The sequence below is a fragment of the Hemiscyllium ocellatum genome, chromosome 3, assembly GCF_020745735.1.
Source record: "Hemiscyllium ocellatum isolate sHemOce1 chromosome 3, sHemOce1.pat.X.cur, whole genome shotgun sequence".
NCBI lineage: Eukaryota > Metazoa > Chordata > Chondrichthyes > Orectolobiformes > Hemiscylliidae > Hemiscyllium > Hemiscyllium ocellatum.
Window position 1 is genome coordinate 114,511,221 of NC_083403.1, and position 25,187 is coordinate 114,536,407.

General features: G+C 39.7%; 1 protein-coding gene across 1 annotated transcript in view; it reads right to left on the minus strand.

Moving 5' to 3' along the window:
• The window catches only part of LOC132835936 (CUB and sushi domain-containing protein 1-like), a 2,426,762-nt gene that overhangs the window by 1,309,592 nt on the left and 1,091,983 nt on the right, over positions 1-25,187 (minus strand). Inside the window, exon 5 of the mRNA XM_060855058.1 lies at positions 9,777-9,984. Within this exon, the coding sequence (XP_060711041.1) occupies positions 9,777-9,984 (208 nt within the window). The remainder of the gene's footprint in view (positions 1-9,776; positions 9,985-25,187) is intronic.

Genomic DNA, 25,187 nt, shown 5'->3' on the forward strand with positions numbered 1-25,187 from the left:
GCAGTTGGCAGGGGGTGATTTGCTCAGCATCAGGAGGGGAGAGTCTGGCTCATTATCCTTAAGTAAAGAAATTCAACAGAAATCCTGGCTACTCCTCATACTCTTCATAGCAGGGTGGTTTCAGAGTCTGAGGCAACAATAATGTGGAGGTGTCGATGTTGGACTGGGATGGGCAAACGTAAAAATCACACAACATCAGGTTATAGTCCAACAGTTTTATTTGGAAGCACTAGCTTTTGGAGAACTGCTCCTGATGAAAGAGCAGGGCTCCAAAAGCTAGTGCTTCCAAATAAACCTGTTGGACTGTAGTCTGATATTGTGTGGTTTGATTTAAAATCCCAAGCTTTCAAAACACTGCTCCTTCATCAGGTGAAGTCCTCGGCAACAATCATCTCCCAACAGACAGTACCGGTAAAAATTATCTAGTTATTTATCATTTTGTTATTATTGGGACCTTTCTATCTTGTAGCATTAATTAATTGATGACATTTCAAAAAATGGCTGGTAAGTGCGATCGGCAGTTACAAGAATTCTAATGGTACCAGGTGAAAGCAAATTTACTTGTTTACAAAAGACTGTCTAAAATGGCAGGACAAAGGAATTTTATACGGCTACATTTGAATTTCATTTTCTTCCATAAATCTGGCAAATGCAGCTTTTGAACTATCAGACTGAATAAAGATTCTGTGACAGCTTTAACTAACTCAAAGGAATAAATATTCTGATTAGAATTTTCAAAGGTCGTGATTATAAATAGTCAGGAATGGTTGAATTACATGGTGACAAAAGTCATGCAATGCTATTAAAGAATAGAAAACATTTCCTCTGCTTGGAATTGAAGGATGAATTAATTATTTACGCACAAGTTTACAACAAATAGGAACAGTGAAAATGGAAAATTTCCAAAGTAACTTTTCAAGTCCAATCCAAGTTACATTACATTTACTGACAGTCAAAATGTGCCTTGGTCAGTGGCCCTATATCCATAATTATTCTATATTCATGATGCCCAACTGTAAAGTAACTTGTCAAGTAGGTCTCGCTGCCACAATTATCCAGAAAACAAACTTTTTAAATTTAATCGAAACCTGACATTGATTCATACTTAAATCAGAAACAGTTGCCTTATGTTCAGTGTCACTTAATTATCAGGTGAATCAACATCTGGACAGGATACATTTTGAATAAAACTGAGAGAATGTCTGTATTTCCTTTGCTATCTTCAATCTGTAAAGAAATTGTTGAAGAGAATTTGATGTCCAATTGGTTGGATAACCACTTTTTTCCTAATTTCAGTTCATAGAGATGGGAACTATACAATCAACTCCAGTAGTGCTACAACCATTACCAGACAACTTGTGAGTGTTCAGAAAAATGGTCAGTTACAGGTCGTTGCTCTGGGTCAATAGTTGCACTATCCATCATTAAGGATCAGATCAACTATTCATTGACTGTTTTTCACAAAAGTTAAAGCAGCAAAGGAGGTAACATGGAACAAAATGATAAATTGCTATCTCGCTTTTAGCTGCCTGATAGATGTTCCATCATCATTACATAGAAACCACTTCAGGTGCTTTTATGTTCAATAGAAGGACCTCAGAGACGGGATCTTCAAACAGAGGCCAACAAGCTCCATTTATCAGTCTCCCCTGTTTATTTCACCATGTATCTTTGCTGTTGTTGCCAAAAATTGAGGGAATCTGGCTATTACATTTATTTTCAAAGGCAGATGCAACATTGCATGAGAACAATTCGAGGTTTGCACTCATCATATTGCAGGGGTCAGCTTGTTCTTCTTTGTAAATGAGCTGACAATGATAGGAATGTTGCACAAACATCCTTGACTGCATTCTCCCAAAGTGAAAGAAACCTTCAGTCAAGGATGTGCAAGCCTTTAACAGACAAGTACATAGCATAGATCCTCTTGTGCCACATCCTGAGAGAGAAAGAGAACTTGAATTTAAAGCAGTCGCCCAGTCTACATTTTGCCTTCTCAGTGTAAAGGAGAGCACATTGTGAGCAGTAAATACAAGAAACTAGATTGAAGTTGTTGAGGTGCTGCTTCATCTGGAAGGTGTGTTTGGGGCCTTGGTTGGTAAGGAGGGAGCAAGCTAACAGGCAGGTGTTACATACTCTGCTATTGAAGGAGAAGATGCCATGAGACTGTGAGGACACGTTGTGAGTAAAGAAAGAGTGGACCAGAGAGGGAACCATCCCTGCAAAAGACTGACAAGCAAGTGGATGGGGAATGTGTGTCAGTTGATTGCATCCACTGGAGATGGTGAAAACAGTGGCTCATGAAAATATGGATGCTCATGGGATGGTAAGTGAGGATTGGGGATCCTATTGTTGCTGTGGGAGGAAAGAGAAGGCATGAGAGCCAAAGTACAGGAGATGGATTGGACACAGCTGAGAGTCCTGTCAACCGCAGTGGTAGGGAATCCTTGGTTGAGGAGAAAAGTGACATTTCAGATGTTCCCTTGAAGAAGCGTATTCCTTACAGCATCAGAACAGATGCAAAAGAGAAACTAAAAGGATGGAACAGTCTTTACAGGAAGTAATTTATGATGTACGGTGCAGGGAACTGTGCAACTCAGTGGATTTGTAGTGGATATTGGTGACCAGCCTATATCCAACAATGGAAACTGAGGTTAAGGAAGGGAGGAGTCAGACGTGGACCAGGTGAAGACGAGAGCAGAGTAGAAATTGGATGCAAAGTTAACAAACTTTTCCAATTGCGGACGAGAGAGGGAAGGACCCCAGATGATGTCATCGATGTTTACAGAGGAAGAACCGTGGGGAGGGACCCAAGTAAGTTTGAAATAAGGAATGTTCCAAATATCTCACAAAGCGACAGGCATAATAAGGGCCTATGCAGGTACCCATGGCCACACCTTAGACCTGAGAAGGTGGGAGGAGTTAAAGATGAAGTTGTTCAAAGTGAGGATGAGTGCAGCCAGGCAGAGGAGGCTGGTGGTGGATGGGAATGTTCCAGGTCTATTTTCCAGGAAGAAGCGGAGAGCCCGGAAACCATCCTGATGGGGGATGGACCTGTAAAGGGATTGCTGGACCATGGTAAAGAGGAGGTGGCTGGAGCCTGCAAATTGGAAATTGCGAAACCGCTGGAAGGCATCAGAAGAATTCCTCTGTAAACATCGATGACATCATCTGGGGTCCTTCCCTCTCTCGTCCGCAATTGGAAAAGTTTGTCAACTTTGCATCCAATTTCTACTCTGCTCTCCTCTTCACCTGGTCCACGTCTGACTCCTCCCTTCCTTAACCTCAGTTTCCATTGCTGGGTATAGGCTGGTCACCAATATCCACTACAAATCCACTGAGTTGCACAGTTCCCTGCACAGTAAGTGAGAAGGGAATGAGATAAGAAGCGAAAAATTCATGTTGAGGAGGAACAAATGCATTCTGGGGGGATCAAATAACGCGTCTGTCTGGGTCAAACTGTTTGTAGATTTTGGGAAGGAGATAGAATGTGCTGCGTGGCATTGGGAGACTGTGATCGTGGAGGCAGTGGGAGAAGATCACCAAATGAAATTAAATTAGTGACTGTGTGGACACAATAGTATGGTGATCAATGGTGAGGTCACAGTCTGGAAGAGGTGGGAGGAGATGTCTGAGAGCTGGCGCTCAGCCTCTGCAATGTAGAGGTCAATACGCCAGACAACAGCACCACCCTTCTCGGCAGGCTTGATTACAATGATCTACTTGTTAGATTTTGGTCTGCAGTTTACATTACACCCCTGTCTACTGTATAGCTGAAACTTTCCTGCTGTTTGTGGTCCAGGCATTAAAATTTGAAAGACAGCATTTGGACCCATCTTCGCAAACACCCACCCCTTACTCACAGAACCAGATTAAACTGGATTCTTAACCTCCATTTATCATGTTGGACAAGTCTCTTTCATTTCTTTATCAGGAGCAAATCAAACTCTTTTGTGAGTGGATCCATAAAATGCTTTGGTAAAATAGATCAACCATGTTCTGTCTAAATCAAGACAAATAATGAAAATAGGTTGATAGCTTGTTTTGAAGCTTATCAGAGACATAGCAGACTGATGTGTCAATTAAACATTTGACTTTTGAACTACAACTTTCTATCAGTTTTTATGGAGAAAATTTTTTTAAGGACACTTAGATGACATCTTGGTCCTCTATTTGTATGTTCAAGGCCTAATTTACACACAAGAACACTACCTATCATATCTGACAAAGTGGATTTCTTAATTTGTTCCATGTTGTTCTGTACATCATTTGTAATACTTATTCCATCAGGTCTGTTAGAAATGTTTCATACATTTATCATTATAAAGAAATCCACCAATCCACCTTATACTATGGTCGTTATGAAAATAGTATTTTAGGTTCCTCTGATTTAATGTCCATAAAACCATCCTCTCAAATGTTATGCTTTGTCAGTTTTAATTTAAGCCTCCTGACATTGCTACAAATCAATTTATTAACCACACCCAAGTGATATGGTCCCTCCAAATCAGTGATTTTGAAATCACCATGTATGATCAAAACTTCGTCAATATGTTTTATTTGTTAAAAAAAGCAGTAAAACCAAGAATCTGTTGCTAATTTTATTAATATTTCATTGATGTAAAGCACCACAAGACCCATAATAACCACATGGTAGGAGGTTCAATCAAGCTCCATGTGTCATATCATTGTGATGGGATAAATTCCTGGTGCCAACCCCAGGCTTTGGTTACATCACATTTGTGACACTATTGCAAACTTTTGATAAGCTAAATGACTGGGAAGTAAGATCAGTGAAAGGCAGGAGCTTCCTGCCTGGTACCAGCAGCAAAAGCAGGCAGCAGCATATTGGAGCCTGTTGCTACACTACTGAAGAGAGTCTGCAGCTCTGCAATTAAGAGAGAGTGCAGATGCTGGAGATCAAAGTCGAGAGTGTGGTGCTGGAAAAGCACAGCAGGGTCAGGCAGCATTGAGGAGCAGGAGAATCAACATTAAGTGTCCTTAAAAAATATTTTCTCCATAAAAACTGCTAGAAAGTTGTAGTTCAAAAATCAAATGTTTACATGACATATCAGTCTGCTATGTCTCTGTAGAAATATTAGCAACTGTAGAACACAATCAGAAAAGACAAATAACTGAAAGGACAAGAAGCAATCACACTGTGGCCTGAAACATTGATTCTCCTGCTCCGTGGATTCTGTGTGACCTAGCGCTCTCTGATTAACATGAGTGAGAAAGGCCTGGGGAGAAATATGAATGTCTCGCATTCACACAGGCACAGGTAGGTATTGCAATCAAATCACAATGATAAATAGATATTTTATTCGGCCACTCAATTCACCTAATAGCTGAGCGCTAAGTGGATCAAATTGTTCAATTTAAACAAAATACAGTTTAAAAATTCCATTCTACACTAGACAGGTGCCTGAACAAACTCTTTTTGGAGTTTGGGGCCAATAATACTGGCAACTGGGTTCCCCACCCCTTCCATTGCTTGTCCTTTTAAAAATTACAAACTGTCTGCGATGGATGGGCACACTGAAATAACCTCTGTTGCTTTAAACGTGCACCTGCCATCGATTCCAAACCTGCAGCCTTTTGAATATCTAACTCACGGCTCACACAAAATATATGTCTCAGCTATTTGAATTCCCAATATCTGGGAAAGCCATGATGTTCGGATAGACAATTCAGTGTAAAGTGAGGCTCTGTACAGATACATGGCCTATTCACGTTCCCTGGGTACCTGAATTATCTATCCAACGAGTAAACAGATGCCTGTATAAATATTAGCAACTGTAGAACACAATCAGAAAAGACAAATAACTGAAAGGACAAGAAACAATCACACTGTGGCAAATAATCAATCCTTCATTTTTTTTTCACACAACAATTTCATGTCACAAACAAAATCTGCCTTTCACCTATCACTAGCAACAGCTTAAATGACTCAACTGAAATAACACCCCCGACATAGTCCATTTCTTCTGACCACTTCCAGACCCTAGCATTTAACAAATAAATCATAAATATGTTTACATGTAAGTCTGAGAAGACAAAACACCACAAAAGATAAAGGGATGGGCCTTGCTAAAGGAAAGAGGAGGCAAAGGGACAGACTGAACCCATTTGTAACCCTCTTGGTCTAGAAACACATGAGACTTTCTAACCTGTCTCCGAGTCTCAAAAGCAATAGGGCCTCTGGCTGAGCATATTCAACTGATAATAAAAATCATGGACTGAGTGGGCCTATTTTCATCATTGCTCCACCTCAGTAAATAAATGGCAGAAAGAGAAAAATTGATAGACAAATTTCCACTCACATAGAGTTAGAGATCAGTCAGTCTGAATTTCAGAAGGATCAAAAACAGACAGGGACTTCATTCATGCATGCAACATTTTTCTGCAATCCCCTGTGTATTTTGAGCTTTAATAACTTCCTTACATCTCTCTACTTTTGAAAACCCTTGTTCCATTTTACTCCAGAGGCTTCAATCCTTTTCTCTTGTGGGGAAGCCATAATTGGCTGAGAATTGGTTTCCCCAGTAGGCTCCTTGTGTGCCAACTGCGGAGCTGCTGAAAGCAGTGCACTCCTTGCACGCAATATGCCTCCTGCATACAACAAAAACAGCTCAAGTCTCCCCATTGATTGTATTTGAATGCAAAATAGAGTTTCCACCTAACTCCAACTTTAGTTATCCCTTTATTGAGAGTGACTGCCTGTATTAGTTAGGAGGTCAGGTACTAAAGGAAACCAATTTACAAATAAATATGAGAGATAAGCACCAGAATTAGGTTGTGCTTTGATGTGGTCTCTCCTTTAGTTTTGATAGGACTTCAGTATATTACACAGGATTTCTTCAGCCAAGTGATTGAGGAGATTTATATCATTAAGTTTGGGTTCCTTCAGTGCCACTCAGTTCCTGACCTCATTGATATCTTTGGCTCAAACTTGGACAAAAGAGCTGAACTGAGGGCATCGTCAAGGAGCCCTAGCAACACTGGAGACATGACAATCAGGGGAAAACTCCCCTCACACAAATAGCAGCCACATCAATGGCTGCTGATACAAGCCCATTTCCATGATGTTCCTTCATCATTTCCACACACCACCAGTCACTAATCTGGCACCAGTCCCTTCTCTAAAGTTATTAAGATGAAAATTGTGCTGCAAGATAAGGTGGAGATGGACTGAAAACAACAAATGCTGGAGATCACAGCAAGCCAGGCAACATCCATGGAGAGAGAACAAGCTAATGTTTTGCATTAGATGGCTTTTTATCAGAGCTGAATGAAGTGTGGAGGGAGTAGCATTTATGCTATAGTTGGCAGGAGTTGTGGCGATGGAGAGGTGTAGAGTGCTGGTGGAGAAAAGATGTTGATAGTTCAAATTAAGTGATCAGAATGTGAGAATGGCAGAACAATGGTGTGTCTAACTGCCAGACTCGACACGCCACCATTGCCATTGCACACCTCCCCCCCACCATTGCCATTGCACACCTCCACAACCCCCCCCACCACCACTGCCATTGCACATCTCACCCCCCTCACCCAAATATGGTATAAGTGCTCCCCCTTCCATACTCCATTTCAGCTGTGAGCAAGAGTCATCTAGAATCAAAATGTTAACTTGCTCCCTCTTCATGAATGCTGCCTGATCTGCTGCAATCTCCATCATCTGCTGCTTTCAGTACAGATTCCAGCATCTGCACTAATTTGCTCCTATAAGGTGGAGCTGAAGACAGTTTTGCAACATGGTATTGCACCCAGCTCCTGATTCCTGCCTCTGACAGGTATTGATCCTGAAACATGAAGCCATCTTTAAACTTCACGTCTCCTTGCCGCTTTCAAAAGTGCTTTGAAAAATGTCACCTAATTCACGTTTTACCAAAGGACAACCTAACAAAAAAAAAATCCAAATGGAAATATGAAGAGATATCCAGTTATGAAGTTCAGGAACATGCTGAACACTTTCACAAGAGTAACAGAAAAGTAAGCTTAAGCTATCCAGAAGTTTCATCTTCAAAATGTGAATAAAATAAATTTCTTTAATTAGCATGATTTGTTTTATTGGGTAAACCAGGTTAGTTCACAGGCAACATGGCACTCATTATTTCATACAATGATGTTAACATTGTCACCTTTCTGATCACAGTCAGTTCTGCTATAACGTGCATTTCTTCAACTGCAATTGGCTACACGTGATTGAAGAAATTAGACCATTATTTGTAGAATGTACTTTTCTTTCCTATCTTGGCTATAGTGCGATTCCGGCAGCAGTGGTTTAAATTATGCTGCTGTTATGCGATTTTCTTATAATGCTAGATCGCATGACGATGGAGCTATTGTCAGAACAGACTATATATGTAAAAGCTTAGCAGTGGCGATCATCCGGCTGCCACAAGAAATAGAGCCACTTTTGTTATTGAAAATGTTGAACAGTTGTCAACAGCTACTTTCCGCATGGTCTAACAAATCAACAGCCCATTTTTTTCCAGGAGATTTTATTTTCAAATGTATGCAAGCACGCAAAAGTTTATCTGTAATCTTCAACAGGCCCCTACAATCCTTTGCAAATCATGTAGGTGGCAAATAGTTACATTAATCTCCCCCAAGATTATTTCCGTAAAAGAAAACCTGCACAAACAAACCATGCATTATTTAAACAAATTATTTGGCTACAAGAATTTCAATGAAAAGAGCTGTCAGTGAACAAAGTGCCGCTTAATGATCAATGTTTGAAAACATCTCTTCAATTGACTTTCTGAAGATTAGTTGGAAGGTTTCACTGCATTATTTTCCCAATTACGCTCATTAATATTTCTAATTGAGGCCAACTAGAAAATTGAAATCTGCACAATTGCCCCATAACTTACTTTCAACCTCCTGCAACATTATCTTAACATGTGATTATAAACAAGCATTCATTTCACTCAGCGACAAAATTCAGATCACACATCACAGATATACTCACACAAGAAAGAGCATTGATTCCATTTCAGATTTCTGTAATGCCAGTGTAAACCAGCCTTAAGGCGGTTTATTTTCACAGAGCTTTGTGAAGACACACAGAATAACAAAACACAACCTTAGCTTTAGTCCAGGGCTTTACCTGAAGTTTATCTGCAGCACAGATTGTGGGAATGCCTTTCTTCTGTGGCAGCATCATAATACAAAAGGTGGAAAACTGATTTTAAATCCATATGATTTTGTAAAGCTTTGGATTTTGCAGTGTGACAACAGCCAACCCTTTAAGATAAATAATTGATTTTAGGCACAGTTTGCTGTCCCTGACAAGATGCAACAGGAGATTCCAAGTTTGAAGGATTGATATGATTGGAATTTCAAGGTGAATAGCCCACATTTTACTGGTGACAACTTTTCTGACTTTGATCTGTCAGAGTACAAGGAAGAGTTTTCGCTACTTATGTAGTTCTCAACATTCGGAATTCAACAACAACTAGCAAGATTGAAACCACGATGACAACTGGAGAAAGGAATCAATCCAATTAACTCACTGATTTTCTACATCAAATTAATTAATAAACACTGCATTGCATAAATTTAAAAACAATGCATGCCTTCAAATAGATTTATCTGCAATCTTCAACAGGCCTAAAACCATCTGTAATTCAACCTGGTGGGAAATATTTCAAACACTTCCAAGGTGGATTCTTATTCTATGTAAATATCATCCCAAATGAACTGCACTGTGCACTGTTATGAAATAAATTACTTGACTCTTTGAAACAAAATACGACAACAATCACGGTACTTGCCATATTGTTGGTGCATCAGTCCCGCTAATCTCGAGCATGTCATATCCATCTTCAAGTTGGAAATCAGAGAAGATGAGTGCAATGGTATCTCCAGGCTCAGCCAGGATAGTCCACGTGCAGTCAGCATTATTATTGTATTCTGATGGAAAGTATGGACTGGAAATCATTCCGCTAGTACCACGCAATGTCCCGCCACATGCACCTTCAGCTGCAACAGATAGACAGGATAAACAGATGAAGCAGAGTTTGCATAAGCATCATAGTTAGCACTTAATATTGAAATAATTTGTTACTTCACAGGAAACATTTTCCCAACAAACATACAATAAGATAAAAGGTTAAGAATTTCTAGTACTGAACTCTGAAGTAAATTATATGTGTCGGTATTTTTATCAAACAATTGTCAGAGAAAGAGAAAATGCATAGACTGCTTCAATGTAATTTTGTAACATAGCTAACATTAAATTCGTCAGTCTTACAATCAAATGTATTTATTTCTTCTGGGATTGATGAAGTGCCAATGACACTCGAATTCGAGTAGCACTTCAGAGGATTTAGCTGTCAGGTATAATATGGTCGGGTACCTAGTTGGGTCAAACAATTCGCTTTATGTTGTTAACAAAGAATAATTATTGGTGTAGGTGAGTATTATATGATCTGGACTGCCGTGTACCTTGAATCATTGAATTGTTGCAACTGTTGGTGACAACAGTGGTTGAATGATTTTCTGGACATCATCAATAGATTTGACTCTTTTCTCACTTCGGCATTGCAATTTCAAAGTAAGCAGGAAATGCTGAATAAAGTCAGAAGTTAGACATGAGTTTTAATTTTAGGAGAATGGATGTCAAATCTAAAAAGGTGATGAGGAGGAATTACTTCTTTCAAAGGGTCATGAATCAGTGGAATGCATTATCTCGGATTATGGTGGATGCCAGAACATTGACGAAGCTTAACGAAGAAATAGGTAGATCTTTAATTAGTAATGGATTGAAGGGTTATGGAGAGTGGGTAGTAAGGTGGAGTTGAGGCCGAGATGAGAACCACATAATTATATTAACAGTAGAGCAGAGACAAGGGGCTGAATTGGCTATTTGGATTCTAGATCAGTGGTGCTGGAAGAACACAGCAGTTTAGGGCGGCACGGTGGCACAGTGGTTAGCACTGCTGCCTCACAGCGCCAGGGACCTGGGTTCAATTCCCGCCTCAGGTGACTGACTGTGTGGAGTTTGCACATTCTCCCCGTGTCTGCGTGGGTTTCCTCCGGGTGCTCCGGTTTCCTCCCACAGTCCAAAGATGTGCGGGTCAGGTGAATTGGCCGTGCTAAATTGCCCGTAGTGTTAGGTAAGGGGTATATGTAGGGGTATGGGTGGGTTGCGCTTCGGCGGGTCGGTGTGGACTTGTTGGGCCGAAGGGCCTGTTTCCACACTGTAAGTAATCTAATCTAATAAGTAATCTAATTCAGGCAGCATCCAAGGAGCAGCGAAATCGACGTTTTGGGCAATAGCCCTTCATCAGGAATAAAGGCAGTGAGCCTGAAGTGTGGAGAGATAAGCTAGAGGAGGGTGGGGGTGGAGAGAAAGTTTTTACCTTTTTACCAATTTGGATTCTAGTTCTTGTACTCTGACAATAACAAATCGAGGGAGTTCACACACAGCAAGCTCCCAGCACCAGCAATGTGCTAATAATCAGCCATAATTTATATTATTGATGCATTGATTGAGGGTAAAAAAAAAGGCCAAGACACCAAAGAAAATGCCACAGTTCTTCTTTGACTCATGCTATGAGATTCATTATGATTACCCCTGGAGAGGATAAATTCAGATAAGCATCTCATCCAAAGAATGGCATTCTGATGGCACTGCACTGAGAGATCAGCCTTGATGAAGTGCTCAAGCTTCTGAAATGGGACTTAAACTACAATCATTTGATTCAGAACTGAAGCTGCTATTTGCTGAGACACAGATGACACTTTTAACAGAAAATCGTTTTGAATATTTGCATTCATAAATACATGAGACAATGGAATGGGAGTTATAGAGTTTTAACACCCAATAATGGTTGACATGGGGTTAGATGGGAAGATAAATTTTTTAAAGTTCTCAAATATGACCCAAAACTGTTTTCAAACTGGCTTGCTTTCACCTTTAAAGGAGAGAGTTCACTATAGGCTCTCCCAGCCCAATGTCCAATAGCTCTTCATCTGCAATGTCTAATGTCAAAGTTTGTCCCAACCCTCATGGTATCTAACTCCACTGCGATAACTGGCCTGGAACAACCAACAGCCAGCCTCCACATATGGAATAATTGATATCCCTCAAATGTCTGATCTCTGCCCCCACAATATCCAACACTTTGAGTCTATCCATATCAGCTGCAACACAGTTTCTCAACCCATACCACCTTGTACCACAATGCCAGTACCCAAACTGTAATGTCAGATCCCCCCTTCTCATTTCATAAAATTCATACGATCTACCACAAAGTCTGACTCACTCGTGCTGACTATACCTCTGTTTCTTGATTTCCTAACCTTCACCTGCATCAAACCACTGTCCAATCTAACCTGTTACCCACTTGCTTGCTTGACAGTCAGCATCCTGATGAATCTGGCTGGCTGCTGTACTGGGAAGGATTTCAAAAAAAATGAAGTCCAGCCATTAAATTCTACAGAGCATGAGGATTTCCAAATTTTCAAGTCTGAAAATCTACCTGGCTCTGAGTAAATTACATGGCATGGAAGTTAGTCAATTGGGAGAGATTATTCCACTTTTCAAAAAAGTGGTAGACCTATCCACCTCTACCTCAAATCTCACACAATCCTAATTCAGGTGTACATCAGTGCTCTCTTTACTGTGACTGGTTCAAAATCATGAGTTTTTTTCTACCTGGCACCTTTGTAGGATTCCATCAGTGATTACAGTGATTGACCAAGTGCCAGTTTCTCAGAGTGACAAAAGATGGACAATAAATGGAGCTGTGTCAGTTAATCTATATCCCATCATGGAGTTACAAAACTGAAGGGGTGATTTCATTTACAGGATGATGTGAAAGTTTGCATTGACAAAAGGGAGGTTGGTAAAATTTGTAACAAGCAACAGTAAAACAATGAAGATGTTAACAAATGAATATTAATTTGAATGTGAATAAATACTGGATATGGGAATAGGTGAACAGTGATGTATTAATATTGCAATTCTAAACTCATAGTGACACTATTGTCACTAAGACTTGGAAACAACTAAGTCTCAATCTATGAGGAAAACTTTAAGCTGTGTTATAAAAAAAGAACGAAAGAAAAATTGAAGGGTGGCTTTCACATACACATATATAGTGGATAATATACTATATTATTGTCAAATATGTTCCTAACATGCACTAATTATGTGGAATTCAGCACCAAGGGATCAATTCATATTGTCGTAATCCTACTTCCTTAAGTATATTTTTTTGCAGGGGTGCAGCTTGGGATAAGCACACACAGTGTGTCTTACAATATGGATTAATGGCATTGTTAAAATATCAAAGTAATTCTATACAAACTCGTTGAGTGCTCATTGGTTACTATCATTCACTAAGATGCACAAAGTATCCACAATTGAAGTTGTGAAATAAATTCCAAAACTCCAATGGAACTGAGGAACAGATGAAAACAAGTTCCATGAGGATTGGATAGAACAGGATAAAAGGCTAATGTCTATTGAATAAGTTGAGTCCTCAGTATAGGTGATGGAATGAGATTCAGCTAAGGTATAATTGAAAGCAGATTTTTTAAAAACCCACTTATAAAAAGATGCGCTCTGTTTTCAACGATCACTGAACACACAATGATGACACTTAGTGTGTCCAAGAGTGGGTTAGAACATCTTAGAATAACAACGTACACCAAGAGCTACATAGCGATGATATGCACTGATTACACAACGATAGCAATCAGTGCATACCAATGGTGGGTTAGAATGGCTTACAATAACAATGTACACCAAGATGTTCACTCAAAATAACATAAAAGAGTCACTGCCAGCATTGTTATCGATAAGCAGATCCAAAGTATAGGAGATCTGACAAATTGCAGTATCTCTGTGAAATTAATCCTGTGTGTAAGATCATAAAAATGAGAAGATGAGAAATACAATAATTGAACTTTAGAAAACATGTGCAGTATTATGCTGCCAAGGGTGAGGATTTGGGTTAGAAAGAGATCCATTCACTTACTTTTCTTAGACCTGTTTCAGTTGAGATTGAGTCTGGACGGGTCCTATGCCAAAGGCTAATTTAACTGAACAGATTCAGTACATTTATGGATATCCAATACAATAATGTTGCAATTAGGTAGACACTTAAAACATGCAAAGTAGCAGATAACTTGATACATGTCTTAATTTCCTTGGTATAGTTCAGATTCCTCAGCATAAAAAATAACTTTGGTCACGACCATTTCAAGTTTTGTTTTGAGTGTCAAGCTGATTTTTACCAGTTTGCAACTCTATTTTTACATTTAACCATTTGTGAGTTCAGTGACTGGAACAAGGTCAGCTGGATCATTAGAGTGGGGCTGTTAATCTGATCCAATCAAGGAGGCCTGGCTGACGGATAAAAAAAGTGTCAGAGATTCTGAAACTCTGGTGCCTGACTCTGAGGCAATACTAAAGTCAAGGACTGTTCATGTGTAAAAGAAGGGAAACTTTCTGGTGGGCTATCAAACTTGTGTGGAATTGCTTCAGTGAGGTACAGTGATTTATAGGGACTGGTTTTCTGAATGGTGATTTTTAGTAGTTGTTTCAAGAACAATTATGGAGATGGTTTCAGTTATTCATTTAACATACCTGTGTACACCTCTTAACACCGTCAACAACCCTTACATTTTATATGGACAGAGCTGTGTCTGGTGCATGTATTAGTCATTTCTAAAACAGACAATAGCAATACTGCTTAATCTTAATGCTTGTACAGTTAAAACTAATACACAATGGATAGCTTTACATTGTACTACTCATTCTGACATTTCATCGCTGAAAACAAAATTAGGACTAAAATAATAATAAGTATCATACTGTGTCCTACGCAAAGACCCCCTTTCACTGGACTCTGAAATGTTATAATTAACTTGCTCAGCAAATGAGTTTGTGTAGCCTTGATATTTTAATTTCTGCGACCAAGTGTGCATAATTTTTGAGGCTTTTGTTTGCATAGAATTCAAGCACAATGCACTGTACTCTTGTCTTATCTTGGTGCTTGCCTTCAAGCTATGCTGTTCCCCACCACCCACCCCACCAATGACATTTCGGGTATCTGATGTGCATCAGGCCTTTACCTTATTACCTGATTTACTGTTTGTCTTCTTTGCCTTGTTGGAGGTTGTCCTCCCCCACAGAAAACCTGCTCTCAATGCTCCCTGATAAAAGCTATTAACAATATCACACTGGCCTGTAAATCAGCAAGACATTCTCCGAAATGATTACACACTCTGCAGCTGGGATAATGATATTTGATTTTATTTATAGCACAGAAACGGGTAAGTTAGTTCATTGTGTCCATGCTGATTCCCTGCAAGAGCAGCACAGTTAATTACACTTCCCCATCCATTCCCCATGGCCTTCATAGAAAGGTGGATTCTTGATCAGTCAGGTTATGGGGAAAACACAGAAAGTGGACATGAGCAATGTCAGGTCAGCCATAATCCTACCGAATGGCACAGCATGCTCAAGGAACCAAACCGCATCCTCCCGTTCCTATTTCTTATGCTACAAGCCGGATGGGTTGTACCTGACATGAAATGGGACCAGTATCCATGTGAGAATAAAGTTGGATATTATTGATTTTAATGTTCAGAGTTTGATGAAAAAGGCATTTGAACTGAGGGCACAAACTAAAACAAGGGGATATTATGTCATTGCTGTCACTGAGACGTGGTTGAGAGAGGGGTAGGACTTGCAGCTCAATATTTCAGGATATCCAGTCTTCAGGAAAGACACAAAAGGAGGTTGAAGAGGAGGAGTGTTGCAGTTTTGATCTGGATATCTATAGCAGCAATAAGGATGGATGACATTTTAAGGCTCTTACAGCAGTATGATGGTACTGTGGTTTGCAATACTGCCTCACAGCACCAGGGAACTACGTTTGATTCCAGCCTTAGACGACTGTTGTGGAGTTTGCATGTTCTCCCTGAGTCTGTGTGGGTTTCCTCTAAGTGCTCTGATTTCCACCTGCAATCCAAAGATCTGCAGGCTAGGTGGATTGCCAACATTAAATTGCTCTGCAGTGTGTTCAACTAGATGCACTGACTATGTGGTTACAGGGTTGGGTGGGATGTTTACTAAAGGGTTGGTGCAGACTCAATGGGCCAAATGGCCTCCATCTGCACTGAACAGATCTAATGATTCTCAAATGAAGTCATATGGGTGCAACATAAAAATCAAGAAAGGTCAATCATATTGCTTGGAAAGCACTATAGGGCTCCTAACAGTCTAAGTGAAATAGAAAAGTAGATATGTTGGCAAATTTCAGGCAAGTGCAAAAGTAATTGGGTAGCAATAGTTGGGCATTTCAACCTCCTCACCATTAACTGGGGTAGCCATTGTGTGAAAGATTTGGAGGAAACAAATCTTGAAAATGCCTCTGGTACATTGAAAACCTGACAAAAGGGCAGTCCTCACATTTAGGTAATGAAGCTAGACAAGTGATAGAAAGATTAGTGGGGAAGCAATTCACACTTGCAATGCCAGGACATACAATACTATGAGTCAAGTGCTGGAAAATGCAATAAGAATAGTTAGGTAGTTGTTTTTGACTGGCATGGATGCAATGAGCTGAAGGGTCTTGTCGATCTCTATGAATTTATGACTCTATAACTTCAGCACACATCTCTGCAATCTTTAGCAGCATAGCTTGCACAGGGAACACAGCATCAATAATTCATCTGGATGCTCTTCAGGTGGACAAATAGGGATTAAGCCTAGACTAGAGCTTCAGGTACCATACTGGATCCACAACAATAGTTTTTTTTTAAAAACATGAGCGCTGAACTGAATTGCCCATTTCCTTCTATCAGAGGTGCAATCTGACAGTGTTTGTAGGTAGTTGACACAAGATGTGTGGCTTTCAAGAAATGCCTGATGAATATGTTCCAATGTCCTTTCATTGACATCTTTAAAATAACCCAACTGGATCCAAAGAATTGGAAATGTATCCATGTCTCCACAGGCCTTCAAAACTCAAGTCCATAAGTTGTGATTAAATATGAAGCATATTCATAACACTATGTAAAAGAGTGTTATTTGCCGTTGCTTATTTTGTCATGCCTATTATACAAGTGCTATCTGATTCTCAACCCTTCTGCCAATCTACTCAATCAATATCTAGCACTTCTATTGAATCTCCTCTCACACTCCTGTTCTCCAATCTACCAATGTCATTGAAATCCCCATCCTTTGAAGTATTCACATAAATCGTTTCTCTAGTCTCCGTAAAGATTTTACACTCACCCTGAAATCTGCTGCCCAGAAATGGACACAATAGTCCGTCAAGATTGATCAAGTTTCATTATAAGGCCCTTGCTTTTGAACTGTATGTCTCTCTTTATGAAATCCAGGGTCACATTAACCAAGTTCCCAACCTGTCCTGCCACTCTCCACAATTTATGACTTGTATCCGCAGGTCTGTATAAGAATTGCACCCTTTAATTTAGTTTGTGTCTTCTCATTCTTCTGACCAGAATGCATCACTTCATATCCCACCATATTAAATTTCATTTGTTGCTTTGTCTGACCATTTTGCCTGTTTATTTGTATCCTCTTGAAGACTTTCACTATCATTCTCACAGGTCAGAACATTTAATTTTAATGTTCAATTCAGAAAATTCAAATTTTAACTGTAAATTTTGAAACTGTATCCTGTCACCCCAAAACATGGTTATTAATATATATTAGGAAAAGTAGGGTCCTTCACTTAGCTCTGAGGCTGTTGTGTACCTTCCTTCAAAACAATTGTTCACCACTACAAAAATAGAAATTGCTGGAGAAACTCAGCATGTTGGCAGCATCTGTGGAGAGAAAATAGAGTTAATGGCTTGACTCCAGTGACTCTTCTTCAGAGATGTGAATATCTAAGAAAAAGTGGTATTTATGCTGATGGTGGGAGGATGGGGGAGTGGATGGGAGGATGGGGGAGTGGGTGGGAGTGAGCAGATAGGTGGAGGTGAAGTTTGGAGAAAGAATGTGACTAAGAAAGACAGCGAAAGAGCATGAGAGAGAAAAGAAAATGTGCAGGTAAAGGGATTGTTGATAGGAAGCCAAAGAAGAAGTGAAGCTATATAGATGCTAATGGGGACTGTGAGTGGGTGAAATGGGCTTGTGTGATGAAAGCAACCAATGTTATGACAGGATCAAGGGTGTTGAGGTAGATAAATGATGAGGAAGGAGGTGATCAGGCTCTAGAATTATTGACCTTAACATTAAGCTCTGAAGGCTGCAAGGTCCCAATGGGGTGTTGCTTCCCCTTCCGGTGGTGTGTGTGTTGAGGTGACAGGCAACTGGATGTTCAGGCTCATTTAATTCACAGAATGCAGGTGTTTGGAAAGGCAGTCACTCAGTCAGCTTCTCATCTTCCCAGAGTAGAAGAGACCGCATTGTGAACATAAACGACAGTAGGCTAGATTGAGTGAAATGCAGATAAATTGTTGCTTCACCTGGAAGGTGTATCTGGTCCTTGGAAAGTGTGGAGGGAGCCGGTAAACAGGCAAGTATTGCACCTTCTGTGATTGGATGGGAAGCTGGGGTGTGGGAAGGTGTCAGGAGTGGAAGAGGAGTGTACCATTTAGGCAGCATTTGATCAAGTGTGGCATCACCAATCCCTAACAAAACTGAAGTCACTGGGCATTAGAAGGAGAGGTCCCCACTGGTTGGAGTTATAGCTGGAACAAAGGAAGATGATAGTTGGAAACCAATCATTTCATTCCAAGGATAACACTGCAGGAGTTCTCAGGGTTAAGACCAAAACTCAACCATCTTCAAATATTTTATTCAAGACCTTCACTCCATTGCAAAGTCAGAAGTGGAGATGCTTGTTGCTTAGTGCACAATGTTCAGCACCATTTGCAACATCTCAGATACTGAATTAATCTATGTTCATATGTAGCTACACCAGAACAGCATCCATGTTTTGATTGATAAGTGTCAAATGATATTTTTACCTCATAAACTCTAAGCAATAAATATTCCAAACAAGAAAGAAACTAACTATCAACATTTGACATTCAATGGCATTACTGAAGCCCTCATTCTCAAAATTCTGAGAGTTACCATTAATTTTCACTACGGTTAATATGACTATGAGTACTAAAATTCATCAAATATTTGAATGAATAAAGAATGCTTCAAGAGTTAAGAACAAGAACTGGCAAGCAAGTAGGATAGCCTAGTGACTCTAGAAGCACACTTCAGATTTTGATACTCCTGAAGTCTTGCACAGTAAAAGAAACTGAACAATCTACGATCAGTTTACTGTAGAATTCTGTTCGTGAAGACTAAAAGGCATAGGTGTTTGAGGAAGGCAGTGGTACAGTGGTTACGTGATTGGACTAGCCATCAAGAAACTGAGAATAATGAGTGAATGATTAAATAAATAAATGAATGATTTATTGCCACTTGTATTTAAGGGAAAATACAGTGAAAAGCTTCAACTGCGACCACACTGGCACCATTTTGAATAATTTAAAATAACTTAAAAATAAAGAAAATGAAAAGGTATAACTGATAGTGACATCATCTTTCTTCTTTATCTTATTCACTGCTCTAGTTCAAGGCTTCATGTCATTGACCAACTGCTTTGTTGGTACTACTGATATCAGAATCGCTGCTCTTCAGGCGTCATCTTTCGCCACTGGACCCACCTCACCGATGCAGATTCTCCTCTACCAAAGCCTCCCCTCCACCTGCGCCAGACCTGCCAACAATGGATTCGCCATTATTCAGGTGCCATCACTTAGTTGCTGGATTCACCTTGCTGACTCTACCGACGCTGCCAGGTCTCATACTGGACCCACACTCACCCCTCCACTGACGAAAGGTAAGAAAGAAGACAGAAATGAAAATAAGAAAAAGTTAAGAAAAAGAAATGCTGATGAGTTCAAGGCTCAGGACCCCGAATGCTGCTGTAGGTTTGAATCCCACCAGGGTAGATAGTGAAATTTGAATTCAACAAAATCTGGTAAGAAACAGCAACAGCAATCATTGCCAGTTGTCAAATAAAATAAAACTAATCTGGTTCACTGATGACATTTAGGGAAGGAAATCTGTCTCGGACTTGATGGCCAAGGAAGGTCCATTCAAAATGCAGCCAACCAGGTTAAGTATCAACTTGTAAATCTCCCCCATCAATGGAAAATGTTAAGAAGATGAAAACATCCTGGTTAATCCTTAGTCAATAAACCAAGTCCTAATTCTAGACCACCACAGAAGTGAATTGCTGCCAATACCCTTTTAGGACATGGACCATTGAGACAGATCATTGCTGGTAACTGTTGATATTTTCCTTGTGATGCAGCTGTCATGTTTGAATGGTATTGGAAATGCTGGCTTGATTCCTGATGAAGGGCTCTGGCCCGAAACGTTGAATTTCCTGTTCCTTGGATGCTGCCTAACCTGCTGTGCTTTAACCAGCAACACATTTTCAGTTTTGAATTCAATGTCAAATTTCGACACCACCTGTTCTCCCAGGGGCAAGCAAAAATCCCATGGCGCCATTTTGAATAAGACTTGTGAAATTCACTTATTTTTAAGAATGAACAGCACAGAAACCAATGATCTGTGCGCTATCACATTATTATTTATTCAGCTTGCTGTCCGTGAACAGCTGTGCAGTATTTATTTCTTACAGTAAAATAGTTATAGTCAAACATGCACACATGCAATTTTCTATAAACACATCAGTGTATTTATAGAAAATCTTCAGATTGTAAAAGATGCCCTACAAACTAAAATTTTTCTTGTTTAACATTAATTATAAGTTTCTGCTGTAAAATCAATAATTTGTCAAAGTGACTTTTAAGAAAATCATGTTCTTCTGACTACACTTTACTGATAAAAATATCGTCAACAACTCCTGAAAGTTTTTTTTGCTTGGATGAAGTAGCATTTAACATTTAAATATGTACATAATTACAAAGCACTTTAGCAACAGAACTAATTTGTTTGAAAAATTAAAAACTCATTAAGTTGTCTGTGGTGAGTAGTAACATTCATATTTGGGTTTGAAACAAATAATTAAAATTGCTTCAGTGAATACAGAAATATAGGATAGGGAGTTGCTTACAGCAATATCTTTTCATCTTTTGATTACTACCCAGTTTTTTAATTTTCTTTTTAATTTCTTTAACCTGCCACAAGAACTATTAAGCTAAAATAAAAGTTTCAAGTAATAGCGATTGATCATCAATTAGTGTGTTCATTTTCCTCCAGTCAGAGTGAACCAATACAGAGCTTATAGAAAATCTCCAACAAGGCAGGGAATCTGAAAAAAAATTCAATGTAATAAGTGCAGACTACTGTCGAGTAGCTAGAAACAATTATGCACATTTACTTTGTTACCTCAAATCTCCAACATCATTTTCTGGCTATGTCACTCATCCAAATGTTTGGACTCAATACTACTGAGAATTGACATTGTGCTATTTGTTCAAGGACACATTGGATTGATTGAGACATTTATGTAAATGACCAGGAAATAATTCTACCCAAATACACATTCTGAGGAATGGTGACTGAACCTAAAACATTAATTCTGATTTCTCTCCACAGACGCTGCCAGACCTGTTGAACTTCTTCAGAAATCTTTGTTATTTTTTTCTGACTTACAGCATCCGCAATCTTTCGTTTTTTTTTGCACATTCCCACTTTGAAAGGGCCGCAGCAATTTTGAGTGCATGGGTCAAAATAAATTTGGCAGGTGATAGTATCCAGACTGATGTTCACTTTTCCAGTCAACTGCCCAGAGTCTATAAAAGGTACCTGCATCTCCTCCATTTAATTGAAATTAGGCCTAAATCTTGATCCTGCCACGTCCAGTGAGGGAATCACTCACTCCAGACAACTTCCATGCACAGGTTTTAACCCATAGCAATGTCAGTGAGAAGGAGCGTCACTTCCCATTGACTGTACTGATCTTTGGATTGCGAATGTATCCTTAGATTTGGCTGGTTGCTATGATGTCATATTTGATTCATTTTTAAGCTGATCATGCACCTACAATACTAGTTCATGAGTTTAGAGCACTGAATTAATTTCTGTGAGTGTCTGACTAGCTCACTTTAATAAGAGGGCAATTTTCTTTGGTATTTACTCTGCAGCACAGCATCTCACATAGGTCAGAGGATTAGCTGTAGAGGTCAGCTGATTTATGGCATTCTAGTTTTCGAGCGATTGACTTTAATAACTGGAAAATCAATAGGACTGCAGATTGGACATATTGACCTCTAAGACAATTCTTCCCATTCTCAGGCCAGGGAGGGTAATCCTCCTTATGCCTTGGAGATGGGTGAGGAGGTGTAACTGGAGCAAACTTTGAAATTCGCACAGTGGGGCAGCTCCCCAATGTTTTCCATTTCAGAACAATGCAGTCAAAAGTGGAATTGGTCTGGCACCTGGTGTGGCAGGCTGTAAATTATTATCAACAAAGTACCCGCATCAGGCAAATTTGAGACACCACCAGGGTGACAAATGTTTCCCAGCTGCAGCCAAAGCCCAGTACTTGCCTGGAGTTGCCTCTTCCTGGCAGAGCAGTGAGACCACCATTATTTCTGTTGCTAAGCACAGAGGGAGCATGCAAAAATTACCTTCCTTCTCTAACCTCTTGGCTGATCATTGGAAATATTTTTTGAGAATATTGAGGATTGTTCTAGCATCTTGAGTTTGGTGAGGTTAAAGATCAGACACTAAGCAAACTTATTTTTGGAAGGTTAAAGGAAGTATAAACATTTGTATGCAACAATTATTAAAAATGTACACCACAAACACCATCTCCTAATTTGTTTGCTCATGCACTCAAACACATGAAAGGATCATTTCTAAGGTTACAACAGGCATTCAGATTGCTTAACATCCCAAGAGCTAACATAACTTTGTTTCTCTGAGGTGGCCAAAATTTCAGTCATAAACAAGAAGAGGTGAATATAATTATCCTGACAGTTTTCCCCTCTGACCAGACCAGAGGTTTTTTAAAAGTTATATTTCCCTTTTAAAAATAGTCTTTCTTTAAGTGTGGTTTGTGAAGTCTAATTTAAAATGGTGCAACCCAAATTCTTTAGGATTATAATATTATTGTATTCAAAGCCCAAGGCACTTATTTATCAACATATTCATACACGCATGCATCCAAAAACAAACAAAAAAATGGAAGGATTATCACAAATTATCAAATTACTTAGGATCAAAGACATCAGAATGAGTTCACATGAATTAGAGGGTTCATTAAAGTCAACATACAGTTGGGATTCTTCCATATAGTTATGCATAGAAATCCCTTTGATAGGAGCTCCAATCCAGTCAAATTGCTAATGTAAACTGGGAATTGGTTCACTTTCCAAGCAAAACATAGGTATCTTTTCTGAAAAAAGGACTTTGGTACAAATATTAAGATCAGAGGCAATTGTTTAGTCATGTAAGGAGCTGCTTACTCTTTGGATATCTCAAGCGGACTGAAAAACAACAATCAAAGCTGTACATTAAAAGTTACCCCTCTCTCTCGACTACCATCTGACCACAAAGGTCTGTAAATGCAGTTTATTGAAGAAGGAAAAGGGAAACTCAAAGGATTCTGGTAAGGAACTTACAATAATACTGAAAATAAAAGCAGTTTTCTGTTTTTTCAGGCGTTATTAAGCATCTCCAGTAAAGAACTATCATCTGCTTGGTAAAAACAAATTATCCCCAGTGTTCTGCTCAAGGTAGATCTTTTCACGTATTGCCCAAACTTGTATTGAGTGACAGACAGCTTCCCTCTAGTCTTCATATCCCAGACTCATTCATTGGGTACCCTTGTGAATGAATAGTGTTATATAACTTCAGCTAATTTCAGACATGGATAATTGTCGCGATGTATTCCATTCTATTCAACTGGAATGGAGCAGGTGGTCAGAAAGACCTGGAAAGGCCATTTACACTTTAATTATTTTCCCTGCGACTACTTTTTTGATACAAAACCGCGATAGGCATTATTTAAATCCTCTGTCGTACATTTTGTCAACTACAGTGTCCATAATCCATGTTGCTATTTCAGCAAAATCAGAAGTCACACAACACTGGGTCAAAGTCCAGCAGGTTTATTTGAAATCACAAGCTTTTCGAGCTTGCTCCTTCATCAGGTGAAGTGGAGGGAAGCGCACAGGCACAGAATTTATATGCAGAAAGTTAATTCCAGTTAATTAAGAATATCAAAAGATAAGTACAAAAAGTGTGAGTGGAGCATCGACAGGCTGAGAACCCTCCAACCACAAGGGATGAACTCAGATTTCTCCAGTTTCCTCATTTCCCCTCCTCCCACCTTGTCTCAGTCCCAACCCTCGAACTCAGCACCACCTTCCTAACCTACAATCTTCTTCCTGACCTCTCCGCCCCCACCCCCACTCCGGCCTATCACCCTCACCTTAACCTCCTTCCACCTATCGCATTTCCAACGCCCCTCCCCCAAGTCCCTCCTCCCTACCTTTTATCTTAGCCTGCTTGGCACACCCTCCTCATTCCTGAAGAAGGGCTCATGCCCGAAACGTCGATTCTCCTGCACCTTGGATGCTGCCTGACCTGCTGCGCCTTTCCAGCAACACATTTTCAGCTCTGATCTCCAGCATCTGCAGTCCTCACTTTCTCTAATAAGTCTTTGCAGGTGAGCAAATGTGTCAGATAGTGTGAGTGAAGTGTCAACAGCTGAATAGCAAGTGTTGGGATGATCTATGATCCAACTAATTAAGGCACAAAGATAATTACAAAACAATGTATCAAAATGAGATGGTGCTTGAGACAAACCAAATGACTAGAATAACATAACAGATATAAGACTCGAACGTGAGGGGCTAACCAAAGTAACAACTCATCCAAAACTGGACCATCTAATTAAGTTAGAGAGATAATAACAGGTTATCAAGGCAATGGTGTCAAAACAGGACAGTAAGGAAGATTTTATAAACACAAAACAGTCTGGTGGGGTTACATGTTATGTGACATGAACCCAAGATCATGGTTGAGGTTGTCCTCATGGGCAGAGAACTTGGCAATCAGTTTCTGCTGAGCGATTCTGCATTGCTGTACATCTCGAAGGCCATGTTGGAGGACACTTAACTGAAGATCAGGTATTTAAGTAGGAAGTGTTCGCCTTTCAGTAGTTTTATGGACTTACGATTCAAATGTGAGGTTCATATCTCTG